Source organism: Bacillus rossius, chromosome 18, assembly GCF_032445375.1.
Source record: "Bacillus rossius redtenbacheri isolate Brsri chromosome 18, Brsri_v3, whole genome shotgun sequence".
Classification (NCBI taxonomy): Eukaryota; Metazoa; Arthropoda; class Insecta; order Phasmatodea; family Bacillidae; genus Bacillus; species Bacillus rossius.
The window spans coordinates 16,631,462-16,651,847 of record NC_086345.1 but is presented as its reverse complement, the minus strand read 5'-3'; the positions used below and the strand labels follow the sequence as shown (position 1 = coordinate 16,651,847).

General features: G+C 38.0%; 1 protein-coding gene across 5 annotated transcripts in view; it reads left to right on the top strand.

Annotated features, from left to right (window-relative positions):
- LOC134541119 (fatty acid synthase) overlaps positions 1-15,791 on the top strand; it is a 198,115-nt gene extending 182,324 nt beyond the window's left edge. For all 5 annotated transcript variants that reach the window (XM_063384297.1, XM_063384295.1, XM_063384299.1 and 2 more), the window contains exons 27-31: positions 432-677; positions 5,102-5,335; positions 8,584-8,847; positions 11,405-11,644; positions 14,984-15,791. In XM_063384297.1, the coding sequence (XP_063240367.1) occupies positions 432-677; positions 5,102-5,335; positions 8,584-8,847; positions 11,405-11,644; positions 14,984-15,097 (1,098 nt within the window). In that variant the 3' untranslated portion in view covers positions 15,098-15,791. The remainder of the gene's footprint in view (positions 1-431; positions 678-5,101; positions 5,336-8,583; positions 8,848-11,404; positions 11,645-14,983) is intronic.
- Positions 15,792-20,386: the final 4,595 nt, after the last annotated feature.

The window sequence follows — 20,386 nt, the reverse complement described above, 5'->3', positions numbered from 1 at the left end:
CATAGTTCTACTTACACTTGGTCAAATGTCACCCACTCATTGGCTGCTGTCTTGCGAGATGTCCAAACGTAGCAGCCTGTGATTCGATACAGCTTTGGTTGGGTGTTTCTCATTGACCCAGAGTCATCTAGGTGAGTTGCGAGCCAATAACAGAGGCTGCATTGAGGCATAACTATTTGTATTTTAGCCTATCGCGAAATGAACTCGCGAATTTTTCCGGTCTCTACATATAATGTTATGTTTGCCTCTCAAATTCAATAGTTTATCAATGCATGTTTAGAGCCTTGCACCTTTAGAGGTAGGTGATGCCGCACTAGAAGAACCAGTGAGCGTCGTCAGGGTGACAAGTCTCGACACAAATACAACCCCCTGACCAGGCGGGGCCCCCTCGATTGTGTCTTATATTTCCGTTTGCTCGGCTTCCCCCGCAGGACGTGAAGACGGTGAGCGGCCACTCGTCGCTGGCCGACCTCGGCATGGACTCGCTGATGGGCGCGGAAATCAAGCAGACGCTGGAGAGGAACTACGACCTGGTGCTGAGCGCCCAGGAGATACGCACGCTCACGTTCGGCCGCCTGGTCGAGCTGAGCAGCAGCAGCAGCAGCAGCTCGGCCGAGCCGGTCGCCGGCGCGGTGAACGGCTCCGCGCCGCCGCCGCCCGTCCAAGACCCCGCTCAGGTGACTTGACTTGCCCACGCTCCGGAAAGTCCGAGATAATCGGGGACTTTACTTGAAATCAGGGGCGCAACAACAGGGGCGGGGGAAGGGTACTTTGCCCCCCCCCCCCCCCCCCCAATCCGAAACCTTGAAGTGGGGGCAAACGGGGGCAAAGACAGTGCTGTGTAATCAATTTTTAGATAATAAAACTGCTTAAATAGCACCTTTTTCCAACTTGAAATACTAATTTTCCCGGGGGAGGACCCCCCGCTTCAATAGGGGGGATCGATGATTCTTTATAAAAAGGTATTTAGTTGTTGCGCCCCTGCTTGTAATCATGGAAATATTATGGTAATTACCTACTGATGACATAAAGTTTGAGGGCTGATCGCGCATTGCCGGTGATTTTGAGATGTTAACTATGGGCGCCACCACGTGGAAGGGCACGTGGACCCGGCGGAGTCTCTCACTCAGGGCGTGACGTAGCCCAAGTGGGGACGAGTTACCAGCCCTTTCTATCCTAGCTACCCAGACCTGGCCCGCTCTAGGCGTCGGGCACGCCACACTCCTAGACTCACTCACCACGTGATTAAATAAGTACTCACTTTATATTTATTATCCAGATTTAATTTCACTAACACGTCTCTCTACACGCCCGTTACACGTTACACATTACACGGTCAAAAAGCCTGAGGCACGAATCGGTTTAGGTGAGGGCATGGTCCACACACGTGGCCATGCTGCAAAGTATACTTATTACACGGTGATGAAAAAACTCGACTGAGACAATTAATTAATTAAACAGCCCGCTGGCCGAGAGCTGCCCCGAGGATGACGAGCGAAAGAGATTCAGAAATACTTAACGAGACAGAATTACTTGGTCAGTGCAGAACAAAGGTTGAAGTCCCCGGGGTGCTGGCGCGTCTGCTCTCGGTCAGTGATGAAGATGGACTGGGGTGAGCTCATCGCTCGCAGGTGGCAACATGGCGCCCTTCGCGCCAACACAATTACCGTTACTATATTCTACGATTCCGTGCCCCGGCGAAAGTTGAGTAAATTACAGATAAACATTAAAAATATATAAAAATTACTGACAATGGAAAGTTTGTTACTATTTACTTATTTAATGATAATTCATATAAAAGCATTCCTATCCTCGTCCAAGTCCGTGCCTGTTCGGGTCCGCCCGGGCAACGTCTATAGTTATTTAAGGTAACTTATTTAAATTAAAGAAACACAAGTAAACTACACAGCACTGGGGCGAAGATGGATGAAAACAACAAAAAGGCTTACAATTAATATTAACATAGCAATTTTAGGGATCGCCGCACTGCTTCTAAGCGCCCTCTTGTGGTAGTTCGTGGCGCGCAATTCAAACACACGACTACGTACATGGCGGTACAAATGCCGGGGAAGGGGAGAGGAATGTTGAGGAAACGGAGACTGACTAGGCTCATGGGGCGTAGCCCCGGCTGACGTCAATGTGTAAAGGTTATCATTCCGATATGCTTTCACTGTGACCAAAAAAAATTTTGAAAGGTTCTTATTGCTGTTGTAAATGCTATAAAATGATGTATGCAAAGGTATTTTTGAAATAAGTTTATGGGGAAGCATGCTTACTAACAAGACACCACTGGAAGCCCCCTCGGGTCGTCAAGGTCGGTGATCAGTAGGGACATGCAAATTTCGCATTTACGATAAAACGAATTTTTACGCGAAATTTGTAAGTTTAACACGAATAACCTCACTTTTACATAATATCTGATACCGCGAATTTTTTGTGCGAAATACGTCTGTTTACCACGAATAACCACACTTTCCCGCCGTTTGGTAACTTAAAAAAAAAAAGTAAATAAACAGCCGTTTTCACCACTGATAACACCATCAACGTAAAGACTACACTTGCCAATGTTTACGTTTTATTATTTATTTGATACGACGCGTTTTTGGCGAACTGCACTCGTGCACTAATACGCTCACGTTCTCTCGAAGGCACGTTTACAGAGTCAAAGAGTAATGTACGGCCATTTTGTTGGATATTTTGTGCATTACAGCGCTTGTGTCACGAAGCAAATTATAAATTACTCTCAACTGTTCATCTTGCATCTACTATGGACTATGCAAACTGTTTTAATTTGTTCTCTTATACTGTAAACAGACTTAACAATTACGTTTTATTTTTAAGAATGATAATTTTCGTTTAAAAATGTTGTATACAGTGCAACTATTTTATAAAAACTGTAGTTTGTGATAGAAAACGTCTTCATATTTCTCAGCAGAAGTTCTAAAGTGTAAAATATGTCGAAACAAGCAATCACCAAACTTCGTTAGCACGAATTTCGTGATCGTGGGTTATATGCGAGGGTAAATATGTAGTTGGGCGATATGTGTTAAAAAAACTTTTTTTAAATCCGAAAATACTTTAATAACGAGGCTAGAAGGCTGGAGATACCCAAATGCTAATATTTTGCATGGCGAGCTTACCAAGATGCAATGCAACTTTGAAAACATGAAGCAGTGCATTTTTTTGACAAAACAAAACCAGTTTTGGACCACATGAACACCACGAAAGCAGCTGCTGTGAAAATAAGTGTAGTGCAAGTGTCTACAAAATCTCTGGTGAAGCTTACCAGCTTGATGGCTACAGATCCAAGCAGACTTTATCCTAGCTCGTGTGTCCAACAGACAGTAAAATGTAAGATGCCCGTCCTAGACACCAATTTTCGGGCAAATTTTTTTACCTTCCATGGTCACGGAACAGTGAGGCACTGTTTCTCGTCATTACCATTAACAATCCGATTTCTCTGTAAATGTTTGACAATTGCTCTAAAAACTTGAAGTGCCTTCACTACATCCACACTACTTTCCTTCATTTGTGTCGAGACTTGTCACCCTGACGACGCTCACTGGTTCTTCTAGTGCGGCATCACCTACCTCTAAAGGTGCAAGGCTCTAAACATGCATTGATAAACTATTGAATTTGAGAGGCAAACATAACATTATATGTAGAGACCGGAAAAATTCGCGAGTTCATTTCGCGATAGGCTAAAATACAAATAGTTATACCTCAGTGCAGCCTCTGTTATTGGCTCGCAACTCACCTAGATGACTCTAAAAAATTTTCTGCTTCAATTTTCTGACAGGTGCCTGGAAGCAGTGTGGATGTTGTGTGCAAACGTTGATTCGGAACGCTTCTTGTTACAATACAATAATGTTCTCACTGACAAGAGAACTAATTTGAAATAAGAAAATTTAGCTACAGTGGCTATTATTTCATTTGAAAGTTAAACGTTGTGTCAAAGTAGTTTGCTTCTGAAATTATTGGGTTGACTTAATTTAGAATCTGAGTTCTTAAACTTGCGTCTTTTTAACCTATATTTGTGTAATTTTAATTTATAATGTTTCAGCTGATGGTGCAATTATATTACAATATTCTCTTCATATTTCTTACACTTGAAATCGCAAAAATTTAAAAAAAAATAAACCCGCTTTTAGGTAAAAATAACACCGATTTTAAGGGAAAATAACACCACTTTTCATCACAAAATAAACACACCTTTTGCATGTCTCTAGTGATCAGAGAATGTGAAAGCCAGAATCAAAACAAGCAAGTCTGCCACTGCTCCAGAAATTCCGAGAAAGGCCTATAGGATTACGATGCACACATAAACCTGTCTAATGTTTGACCTTTGCACTGTAGGGGCCTGTTGTATTTCCCCGGTTAGCTTGGATTGAAAATTTATTTTTGTGGTTAGTAGCTAAAACATTTATTCGCAGATAATTGGAGCTTTACTGTACTTGATTCTTCTGGGTTATTGAAAAAAGATTGTGTCTCCGATGTTTTTTAATGCACTGGTGCAGCCATAAATTAAATCTATCACATTGTCGCTGACTAACAAGCCAAGTGCATTAGTCATGTTTAGTGTGATTACCATTTACTTATTTAATTAACGGAAGTACAAAATAGACCATTGTTTAGATTCTTTTTTTAACAAGTTTCCAAAAGAAACATAGTTTGTTCTGTTGCCGCTGTGTAGCACATATGAAAATGTAACCAGCGCTAGTTGGCATTATGTTAGGCTAAGTGCATGCCTGCATTTAGTGCGCACACGTAGTCGAATGCATGCACTCTTGCCTTGTGCTGAGTGAACTGTATTTGATAGCCCCCCCCCCCCCCCCCCCCCCACACAACAGTTAATGGATACACTTCATTAGTTCTGTATCACGTTTGGGGGTCACAGTTTTAATTTGTAGATTTGTTTTAGTTAATACAAAAAAAAATATTTATTTACTAATATGAGGCTTAAACTGTGATGAAGAAAATTTTTTTCCCATGTAAGAAAGAATTTTTTTTGAAGAGATGCTTGAAAACGTCATAATAGAGATGCAGCGTGGAAGCCGTAGTGTGAGAATCGACGTGGAGCGTCCGGCCGGCATGCCCCCAGGTGCAGTTTGAGAGCGTGGAGGAGCTGATGCCGTCCAAGGTGCTGGTCCAGCTGCCGTCGCGGGCGCCCCAGGGCTCCGAGCGGCCGCCCCTGTTCGTGGTGCACCCCATAGAGGGCGTGGTGTCGGCGCTGCGGTCGCTGGCCGCGGAGCTGCCGATGCCCGTGTGGGGCCTGCAGTGCACCAGCGACGCGCCCCTGTCCTCCATTCAGGAGCTGGCCGCCTTCTACATCAAGGTGGGGGAGAGTCGACACTTTGATTTCTGTACACCTCTTGTTTTTTCCTTCTTAAACATTGGTTTGAATTAGGGATGGGCCAATAAAATCCCTAGTATTCGAGGACAGCACCTGTTTTTTTAATGGTTTTTTTTTTTTCCCTTAAACATTGTTATGAATTAGGGATGGGCCAATAAAATCCCTAGTATTCGAGGACAGTACACCTGTTTTTTTTTTAATGCTTTTTTTTTTTCCCCTTAAACATTGTTATGAATTAGGGATGGGCCAATCAAATCCCTAGTGTTCGAGGACAAAGATTTTGAAGAAAATATTGAGAGGAAATAACCCCTTTCTGGACGGCTCTGTGCATTACTGCCCAGTGTTCATTTTTGGTAGTGTGTTCCTTGTTTTCTTTTTCCCCCTTAAACATTGTTTTGAATTAGGGTAGGGCCAATCAAATCCCTAGTATTCGAGGACACAGATTTTGAAGAAAATATTGGAGGAAATAATAACCCCTTTCTCGACGGCTCTGTGCATTACTGCCAGTGTTCGTTTTTGGTAGTGTTTTCCTTGTTTTCTGGCATACTGTAATGATTTCTTTGAAGAATACCAATGCCTCTGTCATGGGCGTCGCAAGGATGTATTTTTTTTTGTAGGGGGGGGGGGGGGGGGGAGACTGCAATTGATTTAGTTGTTGAGGAATATCCATCCCCCGGGAAAATTTGGAGTTTGAAGGTGCAAAAAGGTGGTGTTCAGACATTTTTCTGTCCTAAATATTCTAATTATAGTGGGTTGCAATTAGAGTTGTTCCGATACCGATACATAGTATCGGTATCGGCCGATACTTAACTTTTTTTTAATGTACTTGTATCGGGCATGGTATCGGGCCGATACATTAGTATCGGGTTACAAAATATACAAACGGCCTTTTAAGCATTATTAATACATTATCAGCAATATTTTTCAAATAAATAAAACGGCAGCTATGTTTGCTTACTAATAGACCATTGCTGGCAGTGAATACCTCATGTTATCGTTATCTTATCTTTATAGCCTGCCGGTCTGGCGCTCGCGCTGCACAACAGCAGTAATAACAAACAAAAAACGACTACTACGACACACCAACGATAATATCACCAGGTACGGCAATGCTGACTCATACAAGTTTCGACATGTCGCATCTGCGCGGAGACCACTGTGGTAAAATCGTGTCTCGGGTTTCACATCAAATCTTACCAAGCATTTGAAACAGGATGGGAAGGAAGCGCGGAGACAGTCAGTTACCAATAAATTGAAGAGGCTGTTCAAGATTGCAACATTATAGTTTACAATATATCCAATTTTAAATTAATAAGAAAAGACGTGCTCATGCGCATTAAGGTACTTCACATTTTCTCAACAATAAAATAAATAAAATAATGTAGCTTAGGCAGACACTCAAGCTGAAAGAATTCCAGTCCTTGCATTTCTACGTGTTTACCCCCATCATCTGTATAAGTTAATCTCCGTTGCTATGCGTCAGGTGCCGGAAATGTTGTGAGGAAGAAAGGGTGAGTAGTTCATTTGCGGTAAAATAAATAATTTTACGGCCCTGCTAAATTTTTACTTTCAAGACATTTCAAAGATTCTGTGATTTCCCAGCATAAATACTGCTGTGTGACTAAAAAACAGTGTATCATAGTGACTTATACAGAGTTTACTGACGGTAAATGGCTGTTGCGTGAGCCTTAAAAATATTAATTTTTACCGGGAATGGACTATACAGTCTGGCTTTTGTCACACGCAGTGTGGAAGTTTGGGAGGAGGGCAAGTGGGTGTTCGGTGTTGACGTGTTGATGTCTCTTGAAGGGGGGAAATGTAGGAATGTGAGTTGGGGTGGGAGGGAGGGAGAGAGAAAGGATGGTCTGTTTTTCTGGGAGGGTTGAAGCTTGAATGTCAGCAGGGGAGGGAGAGGTAAGCCATATGACGTCATGCCGCCGCCGCTGTTGCCTGCCTGACCGGACGAGCTTAGCGCGCACCACTACACCGCCGCCGCCTTTTTACTTTTATCACAAATACCGAAGCTGTAATAAGTAGCATAGTACTTGTTTTGGTAATTCTTTACGATTTAGTACTGTTTGAAGGAAAAGAAATCATTATTAAAGTTTTTTACATTATTTTTGACAGACTCGATTTTAAGGCCAATGTTTTGAGATAAAATTTTTGGGAAAAAATATATTTGAGTAAATACAGTACTTCAATTATTACTTTGTTATTTTTAATAGTGTAGTAAAAATAAAAGTATTTTTTTTTATTTTCATTGATTTTTTATTTTTTTTACGTTACTGCACAACAGTATTGGCATGTAAAAATATAAAATAATAAAAACACTGGTATCGGGGTATCGGAATGGTATCAGCAATGGTATCGGGGTATCGGTATCGGAAAATATGGTATCGGAACAACTCTAGTTGCAATATATAATTTATTTTATATAAAAAAATATTTTCAGAGCACAAATTTGTAAAAACACAGTGCTCACATTACCACAATTGTACTAAATGCACCATGTGCAACATATGGGTTATATATCACAGAAATCATATTTTTAATATACCGGTAACTACGAAACTAAATATGTTATTGGAGGGGACAAAATTGAAGACTTTTATTATTGGGGTGGGGGGATGTGTCCCCCCCCTCCCGACGCCCATGCCTCTGTAGTATTTTTGTTTTATGAATCAGCGTATTGTAAGTTTACCTTGCACTTGGCCATGTATGTATGTAGAGAGTAATTCAAACGTTCGCTAGGGGCCGTATTCCAAGACACAAAAATAAGGGTTTAGGTGCTGAAATGTGCAATACCTGTATCCAAGTGCACGATAGGACACGGCGATGGATTCCACGAAGTGCAACTGTTTATAGCCTCGCACAAGTCCTCGTTTATCAAAACGGCTGTCAATCTGATATCTTGCAGGGGTTCAGTTAGGACACGTTTCGGAATACGACCCGAGAGTTTCGGGTACGGCGGTTGCCCCAACAAGGCAAGTGCATATTCCGCTACCTTACTCAAACGTCTTGGAATACCGCCCTTAGTGCTTCCTGTGGTGATTATTGTTAAACTTTACCATATTTGTATGTACCATCCGTGCTGCGTGACTTTGTGAAATTAACGTGTTGCATTATCTGCCACATCTTAGTGCTTCCTGGGTTAATCCTTAGTAAACTTTACCATATTTGTACTTACCACGCCTGTCCACCACTGAGAGTCGAGCGTGTCGTTGTCGCAGCACCTGAAGGGGATCCAGCCCGAGGGCCCGTACATGATCGGCGGCTACTCGTTCGGCGGCACGGTGGCGTTCGAGATGGGCGTGCAGCTGGAGAAGGAGGGGGCGCGCGTGTCCATGGTGCTGCTGGACGGCTCCCCCTCGTACGTGGCGGGCCACACGGTGCACTACAAGGCGCGGCACGACGGCAGGCTGGGCAAGCAGACCGAGGAGGCGGAGGCGCTCGCGTACTTCGTGTCGCTCTTCAAGGAGATCGACTACCAGAAGGTGGGTGTGTCCCGATGGCTTGGTTCTCGCGACACGTCACAGTGTTTTGTTGGTTTGGCTGCGACTACCAGAAGGTGAGAGTTCGATGGCTTGGTACTTGTACACGTCACAGTATTTTGTTGGTTTGGCTGCGACTACCAGAAGGTGAGAGTTCGATGTCTTCGAAAAATGACCATTCGCGCTTAGTACTTGAGACACGTCACAGTATTTTGTTGGTTTGGCTGCGACTGCCAGAAGGTGAGTGTTTCGAAAGATGACCATTCGCGCTTGGTACTTGGACACGTCACAGTATTTTGTTGGTTTGGCTGCGACTGCCAGAAGGTGAGTGTTTCGAAAGATGACCATTCGCGCTTGGTACTTGGACACGTCGCAGTATTTTGTTGGTTTGGCTGCGACTACCAGAAGGTGAGAGTTCAATGGCTTCAAAAGATGACCATTCGTGCCTGGTACTTGGACACGTCACAGTACCGTATTTTGTTTGGTTTGGATGCGGACAAAACTTTCTCCTAGCTCGTGTGTCTAACAAAAGACATTAAAATGTAAGATGCCCGTCCTAGACACCAATTTCCGGGTGAATTTTTTTTAACTTCCGTAGTCACGGAACAGTGAGGCACTGTTTCCCGTCATTACCATTAGCAATCCGATTTCTCTGTAAATGTTTGACAATTGCTCTAAAAAATTTTCTGCTTCAAACAGAGGATTTTGGTGTTTTTTATCTTTATAAAAGCTGGTTAGTAATACTTGCTCCACCAAAATAGTCATAAAATTTATATATGCTGCATTTTTTCAGTAAAATAATTTGTAGTAAATTGTTTTGAAGTGGAAACATTACGCACAGTAAAAATTAACGAGCATTTGCAGTTAAAAGTAATTTAATAAAAGATAAAAATTTAATTTAATTTTCTGATGCATGTCTTAGGTATCAAGATAAATTATTAAAATTTTAAATCACATAATAATGAATTTATAAAGTTCATTGCACAAATCAATAACTCTTTTTCCCAGAAATAAATTGTAGATACTTTAAATATTAAAAAGTTGGTGATGTTTCCTTTTTGGGAGCAGTATGAAGCCCAGTAGTTGGTTTAGGTTGTTTATTTGAATTCTTGGTGGTAGTTTAGCATCTGTTTTAGTTGAAGGTTGGAAAGTTCATTTGATGAATCTTAGTTGTCAGTGTGGAGTTCCTCTATATTTTCTATCAAGTGTTTGATAGGAAGTGCTTGGGACCACTAGGCATCTGTTTGGCAGGGTCTTGAATTGGATTCCTCGGCTGTTTGTCCCTTGTGGACTTATGTTTTGAAGGAGAATAAGTACTATTATCTCACTCACCTTAACTTTCTGTGCCGCACTGGTCATGTACACAAAAATTGTTTGCTCTGCAGCAAAAATTTTCAGTAAATAACACAGGTGCACTATATATATATATATATATATATATATATAAAATTTTTTAAAGTTTTTTTATTTATATACATAAAATCAGAAATAATTTTCATTTGCACAATATTCAAAGAAAATTAATTTCAATAAATATTCAGTTTATATTAAATTAAAGTGTTTGTTACATTCATCCTTTTAAAATGGGTGCCTTAGAACCTCCTAGTTATGTATACAGTAAACTCGCTATTATCCGCGCATGCTACGAAAAAATACAGTACATATGTAAATCTGTATTTTATTACAAGTGAGCAAATTTGAACTTTACTGACGAGTGTATTGTGTGCAGTGTACAGTAAAACGCCACAGGCCTTCTCGGAACTCGCGCAGTAGGCTGGCATGTGTTGCTATTTTTGTCTTTTCGCGCTTTGTTTCTAGTCGTATGGTTGAGCACTTTTATGTTTACATTACCGAAATGTATTATATGTTAATTATTCAGTAAAATACTAAAATTTTAGCATAATTTAAAAGTTTTTACTGTTAATTGTAACTTTTACTGTACATAAATTTTTAGATTTTTAAGTTGAAGTTAATGTTTCCTTCTTTGTTTCCCATTTTCAGCTCTTTTGCGAATCATCCGCAATTTGCACTATCCGCGGTGGCCCTGCCACTTAATTTTGCGGATAATCGGGAGTGTACTGTATTTACAAAAAATGTTATTACTAAAGTAGTAATATTCCTTAGTCTTGTACATCAATCACCAATCAGTAATACATCCATGTTAGTCCAAGACTATAACTGATGGTTACATTGTTACTGCGCAGTGGAGTGCCCTTGTGTGATAAAAATTTTTTATAACGATCAAATTGTAGCCCCCATAACAAAAAAAAGATGTGGTGTGCAAAAAACAAGTTTCAATGAAAGTACCTCGGACGTACTACGTAATTTTTATGTTTTTTATTTTGTCACTTTCTTAGTTGATTGTATCATATACAAAGCGATATCAAACTCTCAATGGACTCGAGGTTTAATTTCCGAGTAATATTTTGAAAAATGAATCTTTTTTATCAGCCTGTTCATTTTTACGAAAATTGAAAAACAAACCTAAAAACACTGTAGATTTACTACTACAGAATCCGCTGCAGTGTACTACAGTGTGTACGGTGCGTCTCTTCCGCAGACCACGAGGGAGCTGCAGACGCTGCCGTCGTGGCGGGAGCGGGTGAGCCGTTCGACGGAGCTGCTGGCGGGCGCGACGAGCTACCCCGCGGACCAGCTGGCGGCCGCCGCGGAGTCCTTCTACGGCAAGCTGGCGGCCGGCGACAAGTACCGGCCCCAGAGCCAGTACCAGGGCGACGTCAGGCTTTTCCGGGCCAAGGACAACTTCCTGAACCTCGGCGAGGACTACGGCCTGTCCAAGGTACAATACCAGTCGCAGCACGAGCTAATTATTTATTGTGTGTTTGTGTGTGTGTGTGTTTGTTTGTGTGTTTGTTTGTGTGTGTGTGTTTGTTTGTATATATGTACTGAATTTATGTGCTAGTGTATACATATATATATAGGCTTGGCATATTTTCTTACCAGTAAATTCAGTGTGCTCAAAATCCAATACCTGAAATGTAATTTAACGAAGAGTACTCAATTTGAAATCAGCAGGAATTATGCATATTTTCTTACCAGTAAGTTAATGCAGAGTGCTCAAAATCCAATACCTGAAATGTAATTTAACGGAGAGTACTCAATTTGAATCGGCAGGAATTATTCATATTTTATTACCAGTAAGTAAATGCAGAGTGCTCAAAATCCAATACCTGAAATGTAATTTAACGAAGAGTACTCAATTTGAAATCAGCAGGAATTATGCATATTTTCTTACCAGTAAGTAAATGCAGAGTGCTCAAAAATCCAATACCTGAAATGTAATTTAACGAAGAGTACTCAATTTGAAATCAGCAGGAATTATGCATATTTTCTTACCAGTAAGTAAATGCAGAGTGCTCAAAATCCAATACCTGAAATGTAATTTAACGGAGAGTACTCAATTTGAATCGGCAGGAATTATGCATATTTTCTTACCAGTAAGTTAATGCAGAGTGCTCAAAATCCAATACCTGAAATGTAATTTAACGGAGAGTACTCAATTTGAATCGGCAGGAATTATGCATATTTTCTTACCAGTAAGTAAATGCAGAGTGCTCAAAAATCCAATACCTGAAATGTAATTTAACGAAGAGTACTCAATTTGAAATCAGCAGGAATTATGCATATTTTCTTACCAGTAAGTTAATGCAGAGTGCTCAAAATCCAATACCTGAAATGTAATTTAACGGAGAGTACTCAATTTGAATTCAGCAGGAATTATGCATATTTTCTTACCAGTAAGTTAATGTAGAGTGCTCAAAATCCAATACCTGAAATGTAATTTAACGGAGAGTACTCAATTTGAAATCAGCAGGAATTATGCATATTTTCTTACCAGTAAGTTAATGCAGAGTGCTCAAAATCCAATACCTGAAATGTAATTTAACGGAGAGTACTCAATTTGAAATCAGCAGGAATTATGCATATTTTCTTACCAGTAAGTAAATGCAGAGTGCTCAAAATCCAATACCTGAAATGTAATTTAACGGAGAGTACTCAATTTGAATCGGCAGGAATTATGCATATTTTCTTACCAGTAAGTTAATGCAGAGTGCTCAAAATCCAATACCTGAAATGTAATTTAACGGAGAGTACTCAATTTGAAATCAGCAGGAATTATGCATATTTTCTTACCAGTAAGTTAATGCAGAGTGCTCAAAATCCAATACCTGAAATGTAATTTAACAGAGTACTCAATTTGAATCGGCAGGAATTATGCATATTTTTTTACCAGTAAGTTAATGCAGAGTGCTCAAAATCCAATACCTGAAATGTAATTTAACAGAGTACTCAATTTGAATCAGCAGGAATTTTTTTCCACCTTGCACAGTTTGCAGTAAAAAAAAAGAAGCAACTACATTAAAGTTAGAATAAAACACATGCCATGTGAGAATTGATATTCACTTAGTTGAAGGATGAGGTAACCAAACTTTTGTTGTAGTTTCAAGAATAATTCAAAAATTTTACACAGGAAATGTATTAAGCGAGACGATATACATGTGATCATATGGTGAAATTCAATTGTGGGGGAAGTATGACTAATGCGGGAAAATTTATAATACAGTAGAACATTGCTTAACCGGGGTATTGGGGAGTAAGGTCAGTCTGGATAAGCGAAAATCGTGGAGAACCGATTGGAAATGTATTTAGGTTATACAAGACAGAAAAATTTTGTAGATTATCTGTTTACCTTGCCCAAAAAAAATAAAATTTACGCAGGAAAGTCAATTTAGCTCTTGTTTGTGTTTGAACGTTTTAGCAATGGACTCATTGAAGCTATGTAAACAAAATTTATATCAAAACTCAATGTTGATTTTTATTTGACTCTTGTGGTAAGGAACAGAAATTTAATTGTGAACACTATGTAAATTTGATATATATAATACGCAGCATTAGACAGTACTAACATGTTGAGATTATAAGCAGGAACAAAATTGCAGGGTACTACTTTATAGCTTTTATGACAATAATGCAACAGTGCAATATTGCGCGATTCTCTACGAACCAAACCGAATTATAAACATTTGTATACACAAATCAATAGGCACCAAACACATGACGGCCATCATTGCTTGAATGTTTCGTTATGAAATTTGTTTTTTACAATTGAATGCATCATTGGAAATGATGCAGTAACGAGTATGGGTAGCTACAATCACTTATAACAATTCAATTTAGATGAGACCAGATTTTATTAATTTGTAGCACAGATTTACATTGAGGTGAAATAAAATTAATCTTTGAAATGATTATAGTACTAAGCGTCCAATTAAATAATGCATGCACTTGTATCTAATGAAAAATTGTTGACATATAGTATGTATAATAGAAGAATACAATCAAGAATTCTTAATTAGTAGCACATGTAAATAGTGCAGAAGTATCAAATTTTAATATAGTTGGTTGAATTTAAAAACTGTTTAAGATTTAATCATTTAAAGCTAAAATGTGGATACAATTAAGGTCTCACAATGGTTTTGAACCACTTTGTTGTACCAATATTAGGATGTTCATTACCTAATAATTAGAGCCAAGATTATATGGTTTTATTTTGAACCTGATTTCGTCATTTAAAACCACACATTTCGTCGTTATTTCGCCTTTTAAAAAAAAATATGGCTTTTTTAAGCTATTCATTGTACTTGCACAATATATTTCATGATTGTGACATAAAAAATAGGAGTTGGGCCTACTGTGTTGTTTAGAACCACATGTAATCAACATTTTAATGTTATGGTTAAACATTTTCTCTTAAAGTACCATACATTCTCAGAAACCGTCAAAAAAAAATCCGATATTTTGGCACCAAAACAAAAATAATTGGAGAAGACAAAAGGAAAAGCGCAGCTGGAAGCATAAGTGTCTGTTAGAACTTGAATATCTTGTCTATATCAATTAAACCAGTATTAAACTGAGGAATTGTATGCCTTTCTTATAACTGCATTGAGAAGGTTTCAAAAGTTTTTGGTTTATAATGTTATACTACTTAAAGTTTGTATAGTGAAGAAGAAAGCTTTTTGTGGTACATAACCTTATTCAAATAAGCATAGTGTTAAGAGATACTGTTTGAGCAAGTTGTGGAAATATTCTCCTTTCTGATGAGTTTATATAATTTCAGGTTTGCAAGAGGAAGGCCCAAGTCTACGCCATTGAAGGCAACCACAGACAGATCCTCCAAGGTGACAGTGCCAGGAAAATAGCGCATATAATCTCGTCGCTCGTGAAAGTGTAATGTCTGTGATATGTGTGCGAACGGCGGTTTCGTCTGTTGCTGCAGTTATTTATTCAAAATGATACTCGGCACTACTCTATCTGTGAATAGGTGTATTGTGTTTATTCCCAGACTGTCTTTGCAAGTTCCCAGCGAATGGCTCATGGGTATGTGTTTGTGTGCGTGGCAGGTTTCTACTTTGTGCATAGCTGTGAAATGCAGGTTCCTAGATTTTGTTTTCCTCAGAATCATGTTTTAGACTCTTTGTCTGGCAACAGGTGGAATATACCTAGCCAATGTAACTGTGTCGTCTATTGAATGATGTAAGCACAAAGTAAGTTGAGTAGAGATTTTTTTTTGCAGTTGTACACACATGTGTATATTAAATAGCTTTTGCACTAAATGCATTTATGTAAGACGTGAGGAAACCGGTGTCAAAGGTATCTTTATTTGTAATGTGAGCACTGAAATATTTTAGTTACATTCTCCCATGCTGTAAAAGTGTCAAGTGTGCATTAGTTTGTGTGGCTATTCCAAATGTGTTGGTTGACACTGGCATAAGCCCAAACAGATTTGTGGTGTACAGTAAACCTTTCATATTGGTGGAGTCACTTGTCTGCACTAGCTGAAAGTAACATGAAATTCCAGAGATGAAGTGAATGTACAAAGAATATTAATAGAATTACATTGTATTAATAAATGTATAAATAAGCTTGCAATGTATATTTATCCCTTACCAAGCCAATAGAGTGAAAAATGAATATAATGTAAATAATAATTGTAATTGATCTTGTAATGCTACCCACTTGTGTACACACCCCAACCATTGTGGAGGGGGGAGAATAAGTTTCTACAGACCAGCAATTGTGGGTGTATAAATATGTAAATGCCCACGTGTAAAAACACACAACCCCCCATGTGTGGGTACATACATACCCATACATGGGTGTGTGTGTAGATACACTTGAATATACACACACCTTTGTATGTATATTTACACATATGTATACATACACATGTGTGTGAATACAGTAGAATCTAGTTAGAGCAAGCACGGTAATAGCGAGAACACTGCTAAAACGAGGTATTTTTGAGGAATTTACGGCATGATCGCTTGAAACGCGCTTTTGTAATTTCTCTGCCGGGACACTGTTTTAGCGGAGACACACCTCGCTAAAACGGGACTCTAGTTTGTTTCAATATAAAACTAGGAAACAATTTTTTTGATGTTGGACTTAGAATGGTTATTTTGGGGACTTTTTTTGCAAATTTTGTACTTTTTCCATCATTTTTTTTTAATATTTCTACATTGTACTGCTATATTTGTCTAATTCAGCAATTTTTGAGTTAAATTAGTAATATTTTGCATTTATTGCATGATATTTGTATGTAATGATACAATACTTTATTTATTTTGTTGCTGTTTGAAACACAAATTACTATTAACATGTTTTTTCTTGGCAATGTGTTCATTTGAATTGTATCATGAAACATATAGTTAATTCACAATTAATTTCCTGTTCAAATTTATACTTTTATTTCATTGTTTAATATTTCTATAACAACATGTGTACAATATGATTACAAATTTCTCTCATTACATCCACATTTTTCCATAAATCTTCACAGAAATTCAATTAAAATCCATAAATTTCATCCAAAATATTGCCCTAAGTCCAACATTAAAATTTTTCATTCCTAGTTTTATACAATAGAATTTTCTTAACCAGGGAATAAATAAGATAAAACAACTTTCCTGTTCAAAACAAAATTTTTTATTTATACTACACAAGTTAACATGAATTAGATACAAGATTAAAAAAAGTAACAATTTCTGTGAACATGTTCATTATCATGTAAGTATTATAAAGATTTAATTTATCGACTCCTAGTCTAAAATATTTCATGAATACAAACATTAGATGCTTGGCAGACACCACATGTTATAAATGTACCATTACTCTTAATAAATTATGTGATAAATCATTATGGTTATCACAATTGAAAAGTTTTTCATATTAACAAAACATTGCATGTATAGTGTATAGTACATTTAATTAAAAAACAAATCATGACAAACAATTTTAATTAAGTCATGCAACAAACCCCTATTTAATTCAACTTTAAATAGAGAAGAAAAAACTGTATCCCTAACACAGGCTGAAATACATAACTAAATATAGATTTTAACTTCAAGACAAAATTTTATATGGGAAAGTAAACATCTTGGGCAACATTGTACACAGTAAAAGTATCACATATTGGGCAAAGTGACTATATCAGATAAAAATTCATATTGTACTAGTTCATTTTAATTGTAATACTATATTTTCCCATTATAACTACCAAAGTATTCGACAGCAACTTGAAAACCGAATGCTATTGCACGCTGCTTTAACCTGTCATGTTTACAACCTAGACAAAGCATCAAGAATCTAATGGCAGGACCAGAAAACATCATGCAATGTTTATGAGAATTTTTTCTCCAAATTTTGACATCCTAAAATAACTGTGTGAAAAATCACTGTAATCAATTTAAACAACAAAATAAACAATGCAAACATAATTTCAAAATTAAGCCAAGTATGAAAACTAACAAACAATAATTTTAACAATACGTAATACTCTGTAACATTCTAAATTCAAGGCTGCGAGACAGCCTGAATGAGATTCCATCAGGCAATACATACACAATTAGTTAACTACTATGAATTTTAAATTTTGTACATTTCAATTTAAGAAACCACTTTACTCAAAAATAAGTACACAATAGTACTTCAATTAAACTTCATTACCTTAATACAAAATGTTTTCACAGCCCTTAGAAATTACATAGGTGTTACATATAGTGCTAAGCAGATTATTTAGTACAAAATATTTTTCTTATCATGTAAAACAAAGATTTTTGTCCCCTGGAAAAAACATGAAATTTTTGTACAAATATCACAAAATTTTAAGTCACTTATTCTTTTTCAACTAAAATAATACTTATGCCATATTCTAGTTCAATGTACCATGGAGAAACAGCTTAGAAAGTACATAGTAATTCAAAATAAGGATGTTACCTTGCAGTACAAAAATGATATATTTTATTATTACTTAAAATTATCTTCTGATATTTCGTATAATTTTTATAACTTTAATTTGATTGTCTCTACAAATTATTAAAATTTGTTAATCACAAAGTTAAATATCATAAGAATGTTCCATATTTACATACCCTTTATTTTGGTATTAGTAAGGTTTGTCCGTATACTGAAAATCACACTACTATTATTCTAAATGTTTATATATTAATTTCACAATTCCTGATGTATTTGATCGAAATCACTGGAAAGAATTCTATGTCATTTCCAACATAACAAAAATTGCAGCACTGTAACATCCTTAAAAATTCCTTTCCCGAGAATTAGGAGTGGGGCACTCAATGTTCTTCTCCCTCCCAAGCATTCCAATCATCACCTAAACTCACTCCACCTGGTACCACCTGTAACAAAAAAAAAAAACTAAGTGGATGCAAATTATTTTACTGTCTTAGGCCAAGTTTAAAATTACGCACAGCAATGCAAGCATCAACCAACTTCCAACTATTTGCATTCCATCGTTTTTTTTTCTCCTTCCCTGTTTGAAGTGAAGTGTTCCAAAAACTTTCAAAGATGCAGATATTATTTGCACATTATGTGCACATTATTTGTATTTACACATATTACACTTTTCACCTGTATTAAGTTTTGCATAGTAAAAATGAAACACTTTTAAATCAAATATTTGCAATGAACGTGACGCGTTGTTGCAACACTTGCCTGGTTTATAAACACAGCCTTGCTGTTACAATTCGTAACCCCGCCTGTTGACGTGTCCAGTCCCGCCAACACGAACCTGCGAACACAAGTTGGTCAATGCGAATGTGCTATAAAAACAAAAGCATAGCTAAAAAATTTCAAAGGATGAACTTAAGTGTTTGTATTTCACTGCCAACCTCAACATCTGAATTCAACCACATGACTTGGCAGTAACACAGCCCGGTAGGTGCAAGGTAAACTAGCCCTTAAGCTTCTAGCAGGAAGCCCTAGATTCAAACCAGTCCATTCCGAGGCCAGAACAGTTACGAAGTTCGCAGCTAACGCATGCTGCTTCGTAGCACATACTGTAGAATTAAAGCACATGGGAAAGATATTTAGATTGACTTCCATATTCTATAGAAAATGGTATGTAATTGCCAAGCTACATAAAAAAAAAAAAAAAAAACTTCAAAATAGCATGAACAGCAGATTGGGTTAAGTTTGCTAAATTACAAATACAAAAAAATAATAAGGGCAATTGGTTATGTTATGTTACTACATCTTGAATTGGTAATTCCTAACCAACCAATTAAACTATTTTACAGCATTTTAAATATTGCTAACCTAACCAACTGTTCTCACGATATCACAAATTTCTAATATTTACACCAAAATGTTAAAATGGTAAACTATTAACATTTAAAAAAATTTTATTGTTCACTTTCAAAAATGTGGCTTTCATCCAGAATTAGCCATGTTTAATCCAATCAGCATTACAAAAAAAAAAAAAAAAACATGCTCACATGCAATCAAAACTAATACACATGTGCGCATGTGTGTCATATTTCCATGGTTGCTTCAAGCGTAGAAAGCTGGCTGCCAAGAGTTAAGAAAAAGCTTACACGTGGTCATGAAAAACAAAATAGTCTGGAAAATTTTTTTTACTTTTAATCTGGTAGACAGTATTTTATTATGTTATATAACTAAGAACATTTATTAGAGACGATTTCCACACAACTCACCCGTGAAATATTTTTTCTCACTGTTCTCCCCTCTTTCCCATACAAGCCCCACCAGTGGCTCAGCCCCTTCTTTTTCCTCTCTTCATCAATTTTTTATTCAATTGTACGTTGTGACTGGCTGTTGGCCAAACCCTTCGACCAATGACTCCACCATTTATCTCCCTTCTCCCTCGATCTTCAAAATTACACTTTTTTTTTGCTTTCCCCTCTCACAACCAACCCCCCCCCCCCCCCTCTCTCTCTCTTATGGCCTCTGGATGACATCACAGGTTGTTCTGAAGTTTGCAGCGACAATTCCATCAGTTTCCTTACTTCTCCGCGACTCCCCCGAGACCCGCGAGCTCCGGTCCGTGTGACCCTCGTCGCCGCGCGTCACAGAGAACTCCGCGCTGCAGGCACGGCACGGCACGGCAACACCACCAGCGCTGGGCTTGAGCAGCTCATCTAGCACGCGGTCTACCATCCCTGCCAACATATTCATCAAAGTACACACTAGGAAGTTTAGT